Below are 17,225 nucleotides of genomic sequence, written 5' to 3'. Positions count from 1 at the left end.
AAATTCCTGGAGTGACCAAAGTTTTCTTTGCCTTTGTGGAGTGCAGAATGACGCTGCTTTGGTTGTCCACTCCATACATTTCCCTTTTTACAATGAGCTGAAGTTCAGCTGTTTTGGAAGCTAATATTTAGCTGTTCTATTTTAGTAGAAGTGGGAATAACCAATTTAATCTAAATTAAAGTAACAGGTACTTTTTGTCAAGTAAGAATCTTATCAATACATAAGGGTCTCAGTCAATAACAGTCTTTTTATCTACTGAGGTAAAACACCCGTTCCAAATATTAACTTAAACAAGCAACACGACTTCAAAGACACTCGTGGATCTGTAAACTACCAACGGTGGTGTCAAACTCCACTTGTCAAGAGCCAGTCTCCTGCAACTTTTAGAAGTCTCTCTGCTTCAGCACACCTGGATCCAATATTAGCTCACCAGCAGAGCTCTGCAGGGCCATACTGCACACTAGTAGTGAGGCAGTTTTTCCATTTAATTCAAGCAAGTAGGACAAGGAAGGGACACATCTGAAGGTTACAGGACTGACCCTGGACTAGACTTAATTTAGCCACTAGATGGCACAAATGATCATATCGTACCTTGCTCTAATGGCTGACTGGAAGACAAAACTAAAGTTTTTCAAAAAAAAACTTTGAAAAAAAATATTAAATTTTATTCATACATACATTGTGCAAGAGGATTTTTTTTTTTTTTTTCCACCTGAAAACATGAAAGATCATTTCTGAAAGGCCACCAAATCATCTGCATTACTCCAAGCCTTGGTCACATACACTCAGGACTGGTGAGGAAACGTGCACTCACTTTCACCGCGGTACAGTACATTATGGAGTGCCACAGGGAGTCCACCTGCAGCACTGATTCAGTTATTCAGTTAGCTATTGTAGTTTATGTGCCAGGCATTCAAAAATATCCAAATCAGTGCAAACAGAGACCATAAATGTGTCTGGCTGTGAAAAAAGGGGTCCAGAGCACCAAGGACTCCATATTTTAGGTTTAAGGCATGGTTAACAGTATAATCATTATTACTCTTGATGAGGGGGGCTTGCTTATTCATCAGTTAAGCAATTACAATAGAAAGTTCCCTTTGTAGCAAACATATTTTAAGAGCACAAGCTGAAAACCGATGCATTTTAGCAGGGAATTAAAAAAAGGTACAGTGGATTCTGGAATGTTTCCTGTTAAATATACAGGAGAGCACTAAGATATGGATTTTTTTATGCACATAGTAACATCAAAACGGCTTGTGCGCATCATTCAGATCCAAGCAGAACATTTTTGTTCACTTCCATGTGCAGCGTCAATCAGGCTGTGAAAGACAACTGAGATGTGGTGAATAACATTAAGACTAATGTTGATTCAAAATGGTTAAAAGTGTGCTGCTCACATGAAAAACTGCTTCTTTGCTCATGCGCTTTTCCCATAAGGAGGGCTGAACAGGCAGGCACTAATCTTTTTTTGTTTTTTGTAAAAGTCTGAGAAGCGAGTTGACACACAATCACTGCAATCTAACTGGAAATTGGCTCCAACTTCCCTAGCTCTTAATCATTAACTCAGGACAGTAAGAGTAGGTTGTTCCCAAAAGGCTGTGCCAGAAGCCAACATGTGTGCTTTACATGGTTATGAACACAGTAGTTACTGTAAGCACCAATTAATGGTCAGTTTTCTTCTATGAGGCTCAAGTCCAAATCTGTACAGTCTCTTTCAAAAATAAATTTTTTTCCAACAGCTAAAACAGTTCTTTCACACTCTTCTTCCTCCTCCTCCTCTTCTTCTTCACTTTCACTCAGCGGACCGATGCTGGTTCTTCCCAGGAATTCAGCAGGGGAGAAGGCCAAGCGCTGCTCGGACTGAGAAGACACTGGAAATATGCCACCACCTGTTCCACCCACCAGGCTCTCGTAATTACCCATCTGCACAGGAGAAAGAAGGTTCACAAAATCACCAGACAAATTCTCACAAACAGAGGTGAACAACAGAAAACTAAAAAGCCTGTGCATTTAAATGTTGTTCTATGAGGACCAAAGAACACCACAGATAAGTCCGGCATGTAGTTAGAGAGACGGTTGGGTTATAAAATATTTTCACGAGCTTTGCTGAAGCACTATTCGATCAAGTAGAGTTTGGTGCAACTGTAAACCTATCAACTATTGTCCATCAGGTGAGAGAGGAAATAATGCACCTGAATGTAGCGTCCCTATGAGAAACAAGATGGTGGCATGCTGGGTGTGCAGATTACTGGATGTCAGTCATAAATAGTTTTAAAAGCATCAACGCTTCTGACTATAACAGGCCCAGACAGATCGCTGGGTGCTGCATTGTCAGCGTTCTTTTTTTATTTTCTTTTATCTGAAATAGTTTGCTTAGAGACTATAGGATTTTTATTGGAGTCCAGCTTTTCCAATCTGAAATTTTTCAGTCAGCACTTTAACAAAGGCCTAATATGAGCTTAATTTACACACTCCCTGTCTGAGTCTAATGCCTAAAACATGTACACTCACTCATCTTTTTGACTGCTGTTGTAGCAATACAATCTTTACAAAATAACCCAAATGTTTTTTTCCTCTTAAATGTTATTAAATTGCACATCGTTTTGTTTTATTTCACTCAACAAATCAGCCATTGATCTGGGCATTATGGAGTCCCAAAAGTTCTAAATTCCCAGAAAAATAAAATTAAAAAATTCTCTTTTATAAACAGTTCAAAAATTATATTTATCGCAATTTATGGGTTGTGAATGAGAAACTATGGGTCGATTAACAGTTACTGTGTGCAGTTTAGTGATACAAATCACACATCTTTATATGACTCATGTCCTAGAGAAGCATTTGAGGAAAACAAAAAAACAAATGGATGTTTGTGAGACTATGATTCCTGTGACCTGCAGTCGCAGCTGTGAACTTTCCTAAAAATGGAGTAATAAATTGTTCTTTATTGCTTTCACAATAGTACCACAAAGCAGCGCAAGTACACACATCACACCTTTTGGATTAGCTAAAATAAATAAATCTGCTTCACAATTAAGCACTACTTTGTGTTGATGTCAAGTGAAATCCCCAAATACATTAAAGTGTGTAAAAATGACCTCAAACATGCAAAACGCACTGTGCTCCCAATTGGTTTGAGCAAGAGAAAGAAGCTGACAGAACAATCTTTCAGTAGCGTCCCTGCTTTCCTCACCTGTGTCATTTTGCTGAAGTCCAGCCCTGGCCGGGAGCAAGGAAGGACATCTGGGTCATGGCGCCTCTTCAGCCGGGGTTTGCGCATGTCGCAGGGCTGCGAGTGGCATCGTGGCAGTGCGGGGTGCAGGTCCCGCCGGGAGCAGGATGGGGTACTGCAAGCTGAAGTGGGAGATGGACACAGGGAAGGATGCTCTGGGCCAGAAAAGCTGTGTGCCAGAACATGAGCTGGGGAAGGCGGAGGGTGCAAGGACGCCACAGAGGCGATCTGAATGTGCACGGGGGAAAGGGAGAAGCGACGGTGCAGGATAGAGTGAGAAACCAGAGGGGCTGGTGAAGAGGAGCAAGAGGAAGGTGTAGCAAGAGAGGCAGAGCAAGCACCTTTCAACGTGTCACAGGGATCCCATGGGAATCCACAGGACAAAGAAGAGTCAGAAGACAGTGCTAAACTAAAGAAGTTAGGGCTAGATGATGAGTGTAAAGAGGAGGAGGTGAAGGAAGAACTGGGACCACAAAGAAGCAAAGAACTGGCTCCAGAGCCTGAACTAGATGCTCCTCGACTGTGGCAGCCCCGTTTTACTGGAGTCCAGACCTTTGATGCGCTTGGGTGCCAAGTGGAGCGGCACTGGGACAGGTCCTCTGGAACAGAGAGGGAGCGGCAGTGGCGTTTTGGAGGTGGTGGTGGGGAACTTTGGAAGGATTTGTTTGTGAGGGAAACCTCTAGTCCCTGGAGTGGCTCTCCAGAGCACGAGCGGGGCCAAGGATCACACGAGTCAGCCAAAACATATGCTTTGCATGACTGGTGTGTGTCTGAGCTGGCTTCTAATAGTGAGAAAACAAAGATATAAGACTAGTGACCATAACAGTCAAAGCATATCTTCTATGTTGTTCTGACTTACCTTGCGTTGTTTTGCCAGAATTCCATGAAATGGTTGGACTTGAGCCCACTGCAGGCAGAGACTGTAACAAATGCAACAACTTAACTTTCAAAACCAATACCCAACTAAATTGCATCAAAGCCATTTGAGTTCATTATTTCTCAACTTACCACACTGGCATTGAATGTGAAAGCCTTGTGATAAGGTTCCTCTAAACTCTGCTTACAGAGCTGCTCTGTGATAAGTGTAACCATAATTGCAGTCCAAGGAGACGCATGGAGACGGCAGATCCACCGAGGGTAGAGATTTTTAAAAAAAAAATTTCAGTCAGAACTCTGGCGTGGTCTGTGGTGTCCCCTCCACACCTCAACCAGCCAGACTGACCAGCCTTCTAACTATACCATTCTCATGTCTATGCCACCTGAAGGGACAGAGAATCATAGATTGGAACAATCATTAACCAGAACAGTTACAACAGAGAACGTGCAATTAAACAATATCTTAATAAACCCACACAGAGGGGAAAAGAATGCATGAATGTCAAATGCATATTTCTGCACAAAATCTAAGCTGGGATCTGTGAGCTGCGTCATTCACTTCACACATGAAAGGGAGAAGTTCATGTTCACAAAGGCAGAGAGCACACGGGGACATAAGGAGGCCCTGAACAAAGGAGTACTTCACATTCCATCAAAGAAAGCGTGCACGCCCATTAAAACAAAAGAAAAAAAAAACAAGGAACTCAAAATAGTGATATCTAAGAATGAGTAAAAAGTGGAAAAACTAAGGAGTGATGTAAAGGCTAGTCATGTTGGTTAGGTAAAATAAACTTAAATTACTTCCAAGAGTTGTGGTGCTGCAGAGTTTGGAAGGGGGAGGGAGAATCCAAAAAAGGAAAGGATGGGGTGGGGGGCCTGTAGAAAATGAATGGGACACAGATTCGAAATATGTCATAGTATCTCTGCAAGGCAAGGAGGAAAAACTGACCAGGTGGCACAGATGCACTTAAAACTGAAAAAAAAAAAAAACAAGGCAAAATCAGTAGGCCACAAGGGACTGTGCATCCTATTCGGTAGCACATTCCTTCCATGTCACCTTTTAGTACAAGTTTTAAACCACTGAGTGTCAATGAAACAACTTCTTTTCCTAAAGATTAATTTATGTTGGCACAAGAACAGAAATTCGACAAATCTTCAAGCAACTTCTCAAACTAAAAGTAAATTTGAAAAAAACCAATATGGCAGTTGAATTGAAATAAAGCATGGCCTTGTAGCATTTACCCTGGTGTTTTAAGAGTGCAAAGGCTAAAGTACATTTAGTGCCTAAACTAGTGCCAACAGAGACAGAATAAACCGTTTCTGTGTAAATACTTTAAACTTCCATAGTCATAATAAAATCATTTAGTGACATTCACTGCTAATGAAACTTTACAACACTGCTGACTTTGTAATTTGGCCTCCACCGCCTGCCATCTCATGACAAACCTAGGTGCTACATTGCTAGCCTGGTTCCACATGCCACAAGTCAAAAGGTTTCACCAGACCTAATCATGTGGCAACAGCTCTGGGAAAAAAAAACGACAAAAAAGACATTGCTGCAAGCAATCATCAGCTAATTCAAAGTTAGCACATAATTCATTAGATCAGCAAGTTTGAACATACACTTAACAACAACAGCGTGTGTTTAAAATCGTGATAGATGTGTAGAAGAATTAAAAAGATACTTCATACGTAAATGTAATTTGGGGTGTTTAATAATATCCAGAGATATCAGCTTTTTAACGTGGTGGCGCAGGTCGCTCATTTCTTAAGAAAAACGGATCCGATAGCTAAAATCGATCTCTGATACGAACTGCAGTATAGACTTTATGCAGTTGATAGATTTTTTTTTTCTGGGTAAATCTACTACACATTGTAGCTGGGCAGCAAGCTAGCTTAACACGATGCAGACCGTGAGACATCAAGTTATTAGCCGGTTACGTTAGCAAGCTTATAGGATAACAAGTGTGCCAACTTCAATGACTGGTGTCATTTCTTCCACCTCAACCATTTACTACCAACAGAGAACCGTTCATTCGCTGACATAGTTTACCAAGACTGTGAAAACACGCTGTTCCTGAATTTACCGGCTCATAACTCGGTCACGCAGCCGCTCTAAGAGCTAGCAAGCTACAGCTGACCTGATGCATTACCTGCTTTCTGTGGTTCCTTAGCAACCGAAACCAGCACGGCCAAGCGAGCGACTGAGTCGCAGGGTATTTATAGCCTTTGGGCGATACCAATGCAAAAGAACGTATCCGGACAATGTTTCACCAAAATGACTTTTAGCAAACTAATGAAGCAAAATGTAGCACACGATTATTCTGATTACACATTACGTTTGGTATTTTTAGAGTAACAAACATAACAAAAGTTATTACCGTGTAAAAACACCGTTTTTACACGTCGGCCCCTAACATCTCAAAAGTTATACCGTTCGAATTAAAGGTACAGAACAATTTTTAAACTTACTCGAAATCTCTCTGTTTTCTTGTATGCCATTAAAAAACTAACAACACGAACATTCTTTTTAATTAGCGTACAAGAATTTGTTCGTAAAAACATGCCTTTGTCAAAACTGGGTTAACGTAAAACACCAACTGGGCATCTGCGCATGTGCGGTGGCTGTTTTGACTTTGCACACCACTGGCGATGGCAGAATGTTTTGTTAAATAGTTTAATGAAATGAATCATTACATTCGATAGCTGTGGGTATGTAGCAAACCGTTCATTGCTTCAATAGTTGCTTTGTGTGTGTATAACTGACGAAACAAGAGAAGACATGGCTGAGGAAAGATTCAGGAAAGAAGAAACCCTCGAAATGAGGCAGCGGTTAATTGGGTATGTAAAATCAAAGCTCTTAATGTTTTAATTTATTGTTGGTAATGGGTAATATTCTACGTAGTTCACCGCTGACTTGTGCTTTTTTTTAATCATAGTCAGTCGTGCAGACTCTTCTATTCAGAAGACCCTGTGAAGATAGTAAAAGCAAGAGGACAGTATCTGTTTGATGAAAATGGCAAACGCTATCTGGATTGCATCAGTAACGTCCAACATGGTAAAGTTTTACATTTCTGTATGTTGATCTTTTCTATACACGTTGTACTACTGTCACCTGGTGGCAGGAATCCCTCTAATGTAATTTTTAAAAGTTTTGTCAAAAGTATTTCCTCATTCACAGACTTGTGGAGTAAAGGGTACTAAATATAAATGTATGGTACAATTTTCATATTTTATTTTTTGTAAAAAATAAAACAAAACACAAACAGCCCTGTCCCCTGAAAACTATTTATTCTCTTCCTTCTACTTCTTAATTATGCACACATACAATCACAGTAGATAAATTATTATTGAAGCTTGTAAAGAATAAAGTAAACCAGTGCAAGTCAGTGTTAACTGTTAATTGTGTTTCCGGCAGTGGGACATTGTCACCCCGCTATAACAAAGACTGCTACGGTTCAAATGGACCTCCTGAATGCAAATACACGCTTTCTCCATGACAACATAGTCCTGTATGCAGATCGCCTGGCAGCAACCTTGCCCAAGAAACTGTCTGTCTTCTATTTTGTGAACTCTGGGTAAAATATCTATCTGAAGCTTCACTGAATCACATCCCAGAAGTAACATGTCAGTGATCAAATTCGCTTCTCTGACAGGTCAGAGGCCAACGATCTAGCCCTCCGCCTGGCAGAGCAGTACACCCAACATGAGGACGTTGTAGTGCTAGATCAGTAAGAATCTTAACTCCTGAGCAACACATTACAGAAAAACAACACGCCTTTTGAATATAATAAACATTCCTTCCACACCAGTGCATACCATGGGCATCTAAAGTCACTCATCGACATTAGTCCTTACAAGTTCCGGAAACTGGCAGGGCAGAAAGAATGGGTTCATGTGGTGTGTAAATATATACAACTCTTAGTATGCAAACTTTAAAAGAAAAACATTGTATTTCTGCTTGTCTGAGATATTGCAATTTGTCCTCCCAGGCTCCCTTACCTGACACCTACAGAGGCATATATAGAGAGGAGCATCCCAATCCAGGCCAAGCTTATGCTGATACAGTAAAACACTTGGTAGAGGAAATCAATAAAAAAGGTCGAAAGGTACATTTTAGTCCCTCTTCATGTTTCAGTGGTAAAACAGGCAATATTTTAAAGATTTACTAATCTAAACATTGCCTGTTTACAGTGAACAACACAAATATATGCCCTTTATGTTATGTTTATTACTCTTTCTACCTTAGATTGCGGCCTTCTTTGCCGAGTCCTTACCCAGTGTTGGGGGACAAATCATCTTGCCCCAAGGATACTTCTCTAAAGTCGCAGAGTCAGTACGGATCTACTTGCTGATGTATCTTTGCCCCAGTCCAGATAGGATGGTGACTCTTTACTTTTACCCTCCACAGATACGTGCGCTCCGCTGGTGGAGTATTTGTTGTAGACGAAGTTCAGACAGGTTTTGGACGAACTGGGACTCATTTTTGGGCTTTCCAGCTTGAGGGAGAGGATTTCTGCCCAGATATCGTGACCATGGGGAAGCCGATGGGTAACGGCCATCCTCTGGCATGTGTGGCAACTACTGTGGAGATAGCCGGAGCTTTCACTGCTAATGGAGTGGAGTACTTCAATACGGTGATCATTCAGAAATGTTATAGTGACAACCATCTTACTAACTTACATTTTTAGAAAGACGCAAAGATGCCATTAAGACTGCTTTCCTAACAGATGTCAGATGAATATGTCCATTTAGGTAGTGTTTATTCCTATTTGAAAGAGCTTTGTATTGATTTTATGAAATGTCTCTATTATATTGCAGTTTGGAGGCAATCCAGTGTCATGTGCCATTGGCTTGGCAGTTCTTGATGTGATTGAGAAGGAAGATCTAAGAGGAAATGCTATAAGGGTGGGAGCACATCTCAAAGATTTGCTAAAGAAACTACAACAAAGACATGAAATAATTGGAGATGTCCGGTAAGGGTACATATTCTTCCATTTTCTCACTGTTTGGACGTACAACAATAAAATGTCTTCTACGACTAATAACACACATTTAGTTGCACAATGCCTGCTTTACATTTCATACCATAAAACTGTTGCACAGTACCAACTGTACAATTATAACTTCAAATCGAAGTTACATAAGCTATTTTTTTAAAACATCTGTGCTTCATCTGTCTTCTGCTAAGCAGAGAATCTAAAGACAAGTCAGATTTCATTTACACCAACCAGAAGTTCAACAATTACTTTTCAAAAGTATTTATAACACTTAACTTTCTCACAATTTGTCACGCAGTATCCATAAACTTCAGTATATCGTACTGGGAATTTTTTGTGAAATAGAAGGAAATTGACATGTTTTTTGTTGTTGTTTTTTTTAAGTTCCCAGCTTTAACACTTTGTAGAATCATCTTTACTGATCATGAGAAAATGTTGTGCGTTCTTTCAGAATATCTAACTGCTAAATTGGATAGCTACTGGGTCATGTGTGGGTTCTCTCTGGGTACTCCAGCTTCCTCCCACAGATCAAACACAGATTAGGATGAGGATCACTAAATTCCCTTTAGGAATGTCGCTGTGTTTACCCCCGCCTCTTGTCTAAAATGACTGTTTCTGCTTTTTTACTTTTAGCGGGGTCGGCTTGTTTGTTGGACTAGAGCTGGTTACAGACAGACAAACTAAAACTCCTGCCACTAAAACTGCAGCGTGGGTGGTAAAGAGGTATGGAATGATGCTGTCTTCCATGTACCTGATAATTGGCTCTCTACTTAAAACATGTTTCAGATGAAAGTTGGAGAGCTAAATGGAGTTTGCCTATTATTGTGCTTAATGACTAAGCAAATTATTAATAATTTACATCAGTAATGGATTTACAGTTTTGTTTTGTTTTTAAACAGTGGCAACAAGGTTAGTATCAGAAATTGAACTGTGCGAAACTGATTTAACAAATCGAAAAGTAGGAATTGCAAATAGATTTTTCTGGATCCTCCTGAGTATAAAAGGAATACCAACAAAGAGCTGACTGTGCTGTCGTATTTTAACCTTCATCTGAGTCATTTGATGTCCTCTTTATACCAGGTTAAAGGAAGAGGATCGAATCTGTGTTAGCACAGATGGCCCCTGGGAAAATGTCTTGAAGTTTAAGCCTCCCATGTGCTTCAGTTTGGAAGACGCAGAGCTGGTTGTTCAGTGCATTGACCGCATCCTCACTGGTTTGTAGCACAAGCTCCACTTCTACATTAGCAGTAAACATGTTATGTAAACCAACAGCTCATTTACTGAAGGTCGGCAAACAGGCTAACTGCATACATTACAGCATTTCCCTAGAATAGGGGCAGTTCTGACATCGGCCACGTTATTTTGCGCAACATAAAAGATGCATTGCACTAAGAGTAAAATCAGTGTGACACTGATCTTTATACAGGTTCATCAAGCCATTGCAGGGATTGATTTTAAAAGTTCTACAGATTACACAATGACCAATTTCAAATGTCAGTTTTGACGATTGTGGCTTGCAGCTAATAAAATTCTGATCCAGTTAATCAGAAAATCAGTTTATATTAAGTTGGTATGTAGAATAAATCTTTTTGCATGAATTACTGAATCAATGCAGTGCAACATGAAGGGCATCCGCCTGTGTCCTATCATTTAAATTAACTGAAGTTTAACTGTATTGCTGGATTCACTGAGGTTTCACCATTTTAATGAACTTTCACTGTTATCTAGTTGAGATACACCTGTTTACCAGTAATGTTAACACAGAGGAAAAGAAAGCCTTCAGAATAAATTGATCTGCTATAAGTGATTTATATTGGTTTTCCTCTTCACAGATATGGAGGCCAAGAATCTCAAACTGGAAAATGAAGACATCTAAAGTTTGCCAAACCTGTAGAAAACCTTTAATTGCATTCAACATTGTCAAGATGTCACATTCATGAAGTTGTTCAGAGGTAGAGATATCCACACTTCAGGCTGCTGCAGATCTGACAGGCTAGCAGGTCATTTCAGAGGTGGCATTTCCCCCCAAACACTGACTGCTGTGGGACTTCAAGACTTTTCTGGTACATCAAGTATAAACTGTGGGTCAAAGCCCAATGGAAATGCATTGTAAAGGATTTGGGCGTTGAGTTCTATTGAAGCTACATTTTCATGGTAAAATATTGTTTTGGGTGTTCAGCATCAAATTCATGGTATAGATTTTTGCAGAACATGTGATCAATCTTTCCTCTGACATCATTACCGATCATATAACCTTTTTGTAAATTAAAAGAAAAATGTCAACTCTAAATCATGGAAATAAAAGTTTAAATTCTTAATCGCATTGCCTGTTCTTTTGCCCACAGCAGCCATAATTTAAATAATGCAGCTTCATCATACGTATCCAAAACATGTCATCAATACACAGTAGGCCCAGTTAAGCACTTACCAGACCATCTTTAACTGATGGATACATTGTTACAAAAGCTCAAGTGTTCCAGGTTCACATTAAGTGCCGTTGGGTATTAACAGGTAGAGAAGCCCTCTGCCACATCTCCCCAAACAGGAATCCGAGGAGATGTCGAAGCAAAACATGCAAGCCAATTTACCATTAACAGTACATTAAACAGGACAGTTAACATTAACTTTACAAAAAAATAACCAAAAGATCCATGTGTAATATAAACCAAATTTTTATTTCTATCAATTTGCCCAAGACACTAGAGGAATGAGTTTCCAGTGACAGAGGGGTTACCCTCTTACATTATAACAGGCTTGCGTTCAAGTTGAATAACACTAATAAAGCCACTTAAAAATTGCAGACATGGTGGGGAGAAACTTCCTTAAAAGCAAAAAAAACAAAGAAATAAAACAAAATTGAAATAAATGCTGGTTGTTGTTTTCTACAAGTCCCCATAGCACTCACTTGACATTTTTTAAAGAACCCTTTGATTAGTGTAAATCCCTTTTTAAATCACCTCATCCCCACATCTGAAGCCATGCAATTCATTTCCAACACTCAGCATGGGAGAACATAACTAAAAATCTAGAAACACACAGAACAAAAAAGCAATATTGTTTTATTTGAGAGCTTTTCAAAGCCCTTTGCTCCTGCTCGTCTGTAATTCCAGTCGACATGTAAAAATACAACCATACAATACATTAGATTCAAAAAGGGTACCAAAAAGTACAGTAAAAATAACACTTCCATCACTGGAAATGTAAATGGACACAAAACAATATAAAATAAAAGAAAAAAAAAAGTGGAAAAGTGACATTTGCTTCCCCAGTTCCTCACTTGATCTGTACAAATGGAGCATGAGTCCAAATTTCTGCCAACTCCAAAGGAAAAGCCAGAGCCCATGTTCGCTGTGGTCAGACCATGGATCTCTTTTTCTTATTTACTTTAGACCTTAGGAGGAAAAACACGGTGCTTTACGTTACTGAGAATTAACCGAGCGTGGCATGCAGTAACACAGAGACAGACAGGTGCATGAATGAGTTCGACAAATAAAGTGAATGACAAACATTTTGGGACGGGAAAGGGGCGGGCAGGGGACACGGCTGCTAGCTGATCAGATCAGTCCTCATTTCTTTTCTGGACCACCACAAATCCTTACTGATCAAGTAGGCTTTGTAGAGATGCATCTCAAGATGGCAGACAGGTGGAATGAATCCATCTTTAATGATCCCAGACCCCTCATCACGCCCTACTATAACCCCACCACAATGGTTGAATGGATTTAGTGTAGATGGAGCTCTTTGTGGGGCCAAAAGGCACTAATGGTTATAGCTACGATCTCATACTACCACGGATGATGCAAGAATGCATACCTGCACTACGTGTGATCAGTATGGCTTGTAGCTACTCTGGTGGCCTCCACGTCTTGGAGTTTTCCCATAGCTTGTATTGCCCTGGTCTGGAGGACAAGAGAAAAAGGGACTGAGTTCTTCTGTACAACAAGGAGGACCAAGAAAATAAAGTTTCTCTCATTCAGTGTCTTTCCCTGGGGGCACTTATCGCTTACTGTAATCGTAGCCACCCCCATAGCCGTAATAACCAGCAGAGTAGTCATAGTTGCCATAGCCACCGTATCCATAGCCCTGCTGTCCATAACCATAGCCCTGGTTGTATCCCTGGTTCCAGTAGTTGTTGTATCCTTGATTCCAGTTCTGGCCCTGGCCTAGAAACAATAGGTGAGGCCTTTGTCACAACTCAGTTTCAGAGCAGATGTAGCTATAAAGAGAACGAGGTTTCATCAAATGTGATGAAATGCCTCACCTCCACGTCCCCTGCCACGGCCTCCGTATCCCCGGGCACCGTACTGCTGCTGCATGTAGACCTCTTTGGGCTGGGCAATTTTTATTTCACACTGTAAAAACAATAGCACATGTTTTTGAGAGGAGGGACATTTTTTAAAACGTAGCCACCTGACACCAATCACCAGTAATCTGTCATCGGGTTTACCTTGCTTCCACCGACGGTATGGTACTTCTTCTCCATAACCTTCTTGACAGAAGGCTCCTCTTTATACGTAATAAATACAAATCCTCTCCTCTTCTCAGTCTTTGGATCTTGTGGGAGTTCAATGGTCTCAATCTACAAAAAAAATGAAATAAAAAAATACTTTGTGAAGCAGCCAGCAATTTCATGCTTGCTTACATTCTCAACCATCTGAAGTCAACAGAATACTCGTTGTACCTCTCCAAAGGTCCCGAAGTATTCTTCGATGACTTCCTTGGCGGTATCCGGGTTAAGGCCTCCAACAAAGATTTTCTTTACTGGCTCCTTCTTCATGGCCATGGCTCTCTTGGGGTCAATCTGTCTGCCATCTAACCTGTGCTCCTTCTGCTCAAGAACCTACAAAAGACGAACATTTGACGTTAATTGCAACCTGGAAATCACACAAGCACTTCCACAAAGAACATTGCTTGTATTTTAGATTTATGATATTCCCCCTTCCCCATAGCAAATAATCTGTTTCTGGAATTGGTTCATTTGAGTATTTTTGAGGCAATATAAATCAACAGGTGTTTGTTATACTGTCTGCCACCAACAGCTTTATTTACTAGTACATTTCAACAGCTGGTTATCAAAATTCATTGTGTAGTTGCCCCATTTGTTGTTTAAATGTGTTCAAGTTAGATAACACTGATGTAGAAGCAATGGACTCATGCCAGGTTAAAAACACAAATGTAAGTTAAAGTGTTTTTATAATTGAAGCAGGCGTTAAATTTAAATTAGTGATTCTAAAATGTCTTGCATTAATTCTAGTAGAACGCATCTTGTGTCCTTCCTTACCTTGTCTACACTCGCTGAGTCCTTAAAGAGAATGAAGCCAAATCCCCTTGACCGGCCCGTCTGCTGGTCCATCTTAATAGTGCAGTCTGTCACCTCTCCAAACTTTGAGAAGTAATCCTTCAGATCCTTTTTGCTTGTGTCCCAGCTTAGCCCGCCAACAAACATTTTGCTGAAAACAAAATAAAACAAACATAGTTAGCCAAATACACAGTGTGAATTACAGTGAATAGAGGATTTGGCTTAAACTTGGACCACATTTCCACAAAAATAAATAAGAGGTCAGATTTGTCAAACATTTAAGCACTCCATATTACAGATATGCTTTCGGTCACTTTACCTTTCCACTAAAGACCATCAAATTTGCCAGGAAATGAACATTTCTTCCCCATTCATTCTACTCTGCGTGGCTGACATTACACCGATACCAATGTAAATAGAAGTATAAATATTTATAAAAATATAAATAAGAAAATTATTTATAATCAAACCAATGGCTGGTTTTCTAACCAAGTGTTTTAGTAAAAGACAAAATTCATTGATTCATAAATCATGGAAATTCCTGATTGCTATGATTTATGAATCATGACAATCAGCACCAAAGTAGCTCCAGGCCATCACACAACCACCACCAGGTTTGGCAGCAAGATCCATTCCTGAAATGCTATGTGCTAATGTCTACAACAGATGTGACACGCACCTTTCAGTTTCTCTTTAGTTTAGTCAGTCCACAAAACATCACTCCAGCAATCTTGGGGGGATCGTAAATATGTCTTTTGGTTAATAAGAACTTGTGGATGCCATTTATCGCTTGTGTTGGGAGGCAAGTGAAGCTTTCAGTGCTTTGGGGTTTTTTGCCCCCCTGTGTTTAAGTTAGTGATACTCAGATTTAGTATGCTAATTTAAGTAATTTCCTAATTCCACCATCTTGGCATTAATAAGGCAAGGGTGTGGCTAATGGAATTAAACTTGGTTAGTAACAGTTAACAGAAGATTTAATAAGGGGAAGCAAAACTTCTCAAATTCTTTCACACAAAAATAGATTCTGTTTTATTTACTTATCTTTCTCTGATATTAAAACTTCCTTGAGAAACAGTTCTCAGGTTTTGACCCTTTTTGTTTAATAATTTACACAGTGCTCGCTCACGTAGATAGCAGGAATTGTCCTAGGAAGAGGGGGCGGGGAAAAATATACATTATGTACACTATGTTCCAGCACATCTGTTGATCCAGCAACACATGGGGGAGGGGGCACACTTAGATGAAGCTTTAGAGTACGTTTACGATTACGTTTCAAGAAATTAAAAGTTTGGATTTGGGCAGAATATCAGACATGTAGCTGTAATCTTTCATCAGCTAGTATTGAATGGTTTAATGTCTGCTGTAACGCCCATCCCCCTCCCTCCACTCGGCACATGGCGCCAACAAAAGGCCGGCTGAACAAAGAGGCACAGTAGGAAAGCAACAGTGCTTTTTACGGCTACCTTTTAAGCTAGAAAATCCCTAAAATATCTATCTAAACTCACCCAGCATCTTCTTCGCCCTTGCTGGCGTCGATCTGGCCGCCGTCCTGCGAGTTCCCGTCCGGATCGGTCTCCGCACCTTGTCCGCAGTCATTTTCGGCGCTGCCGTCGTTTCCTCCTCCGTTAAAATCGTCCTCCGCTTCGTGGCCGTTTTCCGACGTCTCCATGTACTGCTGCTCTGCCTCAGACATTTTGAACTACTATACCTAGAAAGCACAGAGACGGTACGCAATGAGTTGCTTCATGAAGCGACTCTTTCACAAACAGTCAGCCCTTGCGCGCTTCGCCATTTACTAGATGCCAATTTACGCTTTTCCCACCATTTTGACCGGCGACACTGCGCTTCATGCACTCACACAGGAAGACCGTCTGACTGACATTTTAATGGCTCGTTTCGTGGCATTAAAGAGCTGCCACCTACCATCTGTAGTGCTGCCCGTCTGGTAGCAAAGATTAGAAAACCTTCGGAATCATACTGATAAAAGTCTGAACCGAAATTCGCAATTACGTAAGTCTGAGGCCGTGCTGCGCGAAATGTAGGCCATTATTGCGATGCAGCATTTATTTCATTGCGCTCGAAAACATTGAACAGTTGGAAAAAAATACACAACAAACTATGCGATATCTGTCAATATCAAATACAAGCATGTTAGGAGAGAAACGAAGGTGTACTTACTGGTCGTACGGCCGAGGAGCTCTCTTCAAGATGGATTCTCCCACACGACGACAACTCGTGGTTGGTTTTTTAGAAGCGGCAAAGGGGGGAAAAATGCATTTATGCAAAGGAGCCATCTGATTGGTTACATTTGACTGTCACTCCCAGCGCGGACCAATCATAAACGGTGCTTTTTTTTCTTCTTTCACAGAGTCGTTAACGCCCTCTTACAACACAGGAAGGAACTCGATGAACCTTTTTGAACTGCTGGAAATGAGTTCCCCGGAGAAGAAGTGAAAAAGCCATCCCTATTGTTTTTTTTTTTTTAACATGAAAACTTACAAAATACATCAACATAATCAATTTCATTTGACAAAAGGCACAAACCAATAAGGTGTTGACATTATATCAACCGCACTGTAAGAGTAAAGAGAAAGCAAATCAAGACGGGGCAAATAAACTGTAATTAAAATGGATCTATTTGTGTCTTTCATAAAGCCGATGATGATGATATGCATATATGGATTGAAAATGATTGCCACTTCTCCTTTAAAAAAACTTTCTAATGTAAGTTGATTGGATTATGAGAGGACACAATTTATTGTTATAGTATTCATACCCCTTGGATGTTATTTTATTTTATTTTTTAAATTTTCTCACATGG

At 40.2% G+C, this 17,225-nt stretch overlaps 3 protein-coding genes across 4 annotated transcripts; 1 reads left to right on the top strand and 2 right to left on the bottom strand.

Annotated features, from left to right (window-relative positions):
- Window positions 1-688: 688 nt before the first annotated feature.
- LOC102236126 (protein FAM53C-like) lies at window positions 689-6,295 on the bottom strand. 2 transcript variants are annotated; one of them, XM_023328145.1, is made up of 6 exons: window positions 6,259-6,292; window positions 4,907-4,981; window positions 4,238-4,488; window positions 4,089-4,149; window positions 3,191-4,011; window positions 689-1,923 (listed from the first exon to the last, which is right to left on the bottom strand). In XM_023328145.1, exons 3-6 carry the CDS (start codon window positions 4,319-4,321, stop codon window positions 1,669-1,671), a joined length of 1,221 nt encoding a protein of 406 aa, XP_023183913.1. In that variant the 5' UTR covers window positions 4,322-4,488; window positions 4,907-4,981; window positions 6,259-6,292; the 3' UTR covers window positions 689-1,668. The 2 variants fall into 2 exon arrangements, with proteins under 2 accessions (XP_023183913.1, XP_005795537.1); XM_005795480.3 differs by lacking the exon at window positions 4,907-4,981 and having other exon boundaries at window positions 6,259-6,295.
- A 407-nt stretch (window positions 6,296-6,702) lies between these two features.
- phykpl (5-phosphohydroxy-L-lysine phospho-lyase) lies at window positions 6,703-12,331 on the top strand. Its single transcript, XM_005795320.3, has 12 exons — window positions 6,703-6,946; window positions 7,045-7,163; window positions 7,524-7,683; window positions 7,762-7,836; window positions 7,918-8,005; window positions 8,098-8,214; window positions 8,355-8,437; window positions 8,517-8,742; window positions 8,927-9,081; window positions 9,739-9,828; window positions 10,186-10,319; window positions 10,938-12,331. Exons 1-12 carry the CDS (start codon window positions 6,888-6,890, stop codon window positions 10,979-10,981), a joined length of 1,350 nt encoding a protein of 449 aa, XP_005795377.1. The 5' UTR covers window positions 6,703-6,887; the 3' UTR covers window positions 10,982-12,331.
- On the bottom strand, window positions 11,762-16,684 carry hnrnpab (heterogeneous nuclear ribonucleoprotein A/B). The gene is made up of 9 exons (XM_005795321.3): window positions 16,583-16,684; window positions 15,910-16,112; window positions 14,387-14,555; window positions 13,787-13,945; window positions 13,553-13,684; window positions 13,367-13,457; window positions 13,113-13,268; window positions 12,919-13,004; window positions 11,762-12,496 (listed from the first exon to the last, which is right to left on the bottom strand). Exons 2-8 carry the CDS (start codon window positions 16,095-16,097, stop codon window positions 12,934-12,936), a joined length of 966 nt encoding a protein of 321 aa, XP_005795378.1. The 5' UTR covers window positions 16,098-16,112; window positions 16,583-16,684; the 3' UTR covers window positions 11,762-12,496; window positions 12,919-12,933.
- Between the last annotated feature and the right edge of the window lie 541 nt (window positions 16,685-17,225).

Source organism: Xiphophorus maculatus, chromosome 23, assembly GCF_002775205.1.
Source record: "Xiphophorus maculatus strain JP 163 A chromosome 23, X_maculatus-5.0-male, whole genome shotgun sequence".
Taxonomy (NCBI): Eukaryota; Metazoa; Chordata; class Actinopteri; order Cyprinodontiformes; family Poeciliidae; genus Xiphophorus; species Xiphophorus maculatus.
The sequence above is the reverse complement of the archived record's forward strand: the minus strand, read 5'-3'. Positions and strand labels throughout refer to the sequence as shown.

Coding starts and splice junctions, on each gene's coding strand:
- LOC102236126 (XM_005795480.3), bottom strand. CDS start 4,321: ATGGTTACACTTATCACAGAGCAGCTCTGTAAGCAGAGTTTAGAGGAA. Junction 4,150..4,237: donor TCACATTCAATGCCAGTGTG/GTAAGTTGAGAA, acceptor CATTTGTTACAG/TCTCTGCCTGCAGTGGGCTC. Junction 1,924..3,190: donor ACTTCAGCAAAATGACACAG/GTGAGGAAAGCA, acceptor TCTCCTGTGCAG/ATGGGTAATTACGAGAGCCT.
- phykpl (XM_005795320.3), top strand. CDS start 6,888: ATGGCTGAGGAAAGATTCAGGAAAGAAGAAACCCTCGAAATGAGGCAG. Junction 8,215..8,354: donor TCAATAAAAAAGGTCGAAAG/GTACATTTTAGT, acceptor TTTCTACCTTAG/ATTGCGGCCTTCTTTGCCGA. Junction 8,438..8,516: donor TACTTCTCTAAAGTCGCAGA/GTCAGTACGGAT, acceptor TACCCTCCACAG/ATACGTGCGCTCCGCTGGTG.
- hnrnpab (XM_005795321.3), bottom strand. CDS start 16,097: ATGTCTGAGGCAGAGCAGCAGTACATGGAGACGTCGGAAAACGGCCAC. Junction 13,269..13,366: donor CCGTGGCAGGGGACGTGGAG/GTGAGGCATTTC, acceptor TATTGTTTCTAG/GCCAGGGCCAGAACTGGAAT. Junction 13,005..13,112: donor TGGGGGTGGCTACGATTACA/GTAAGCGATAAG, acceptor CTTGTCCTCCAG/ACCAGGGCAATACAAGCTAT.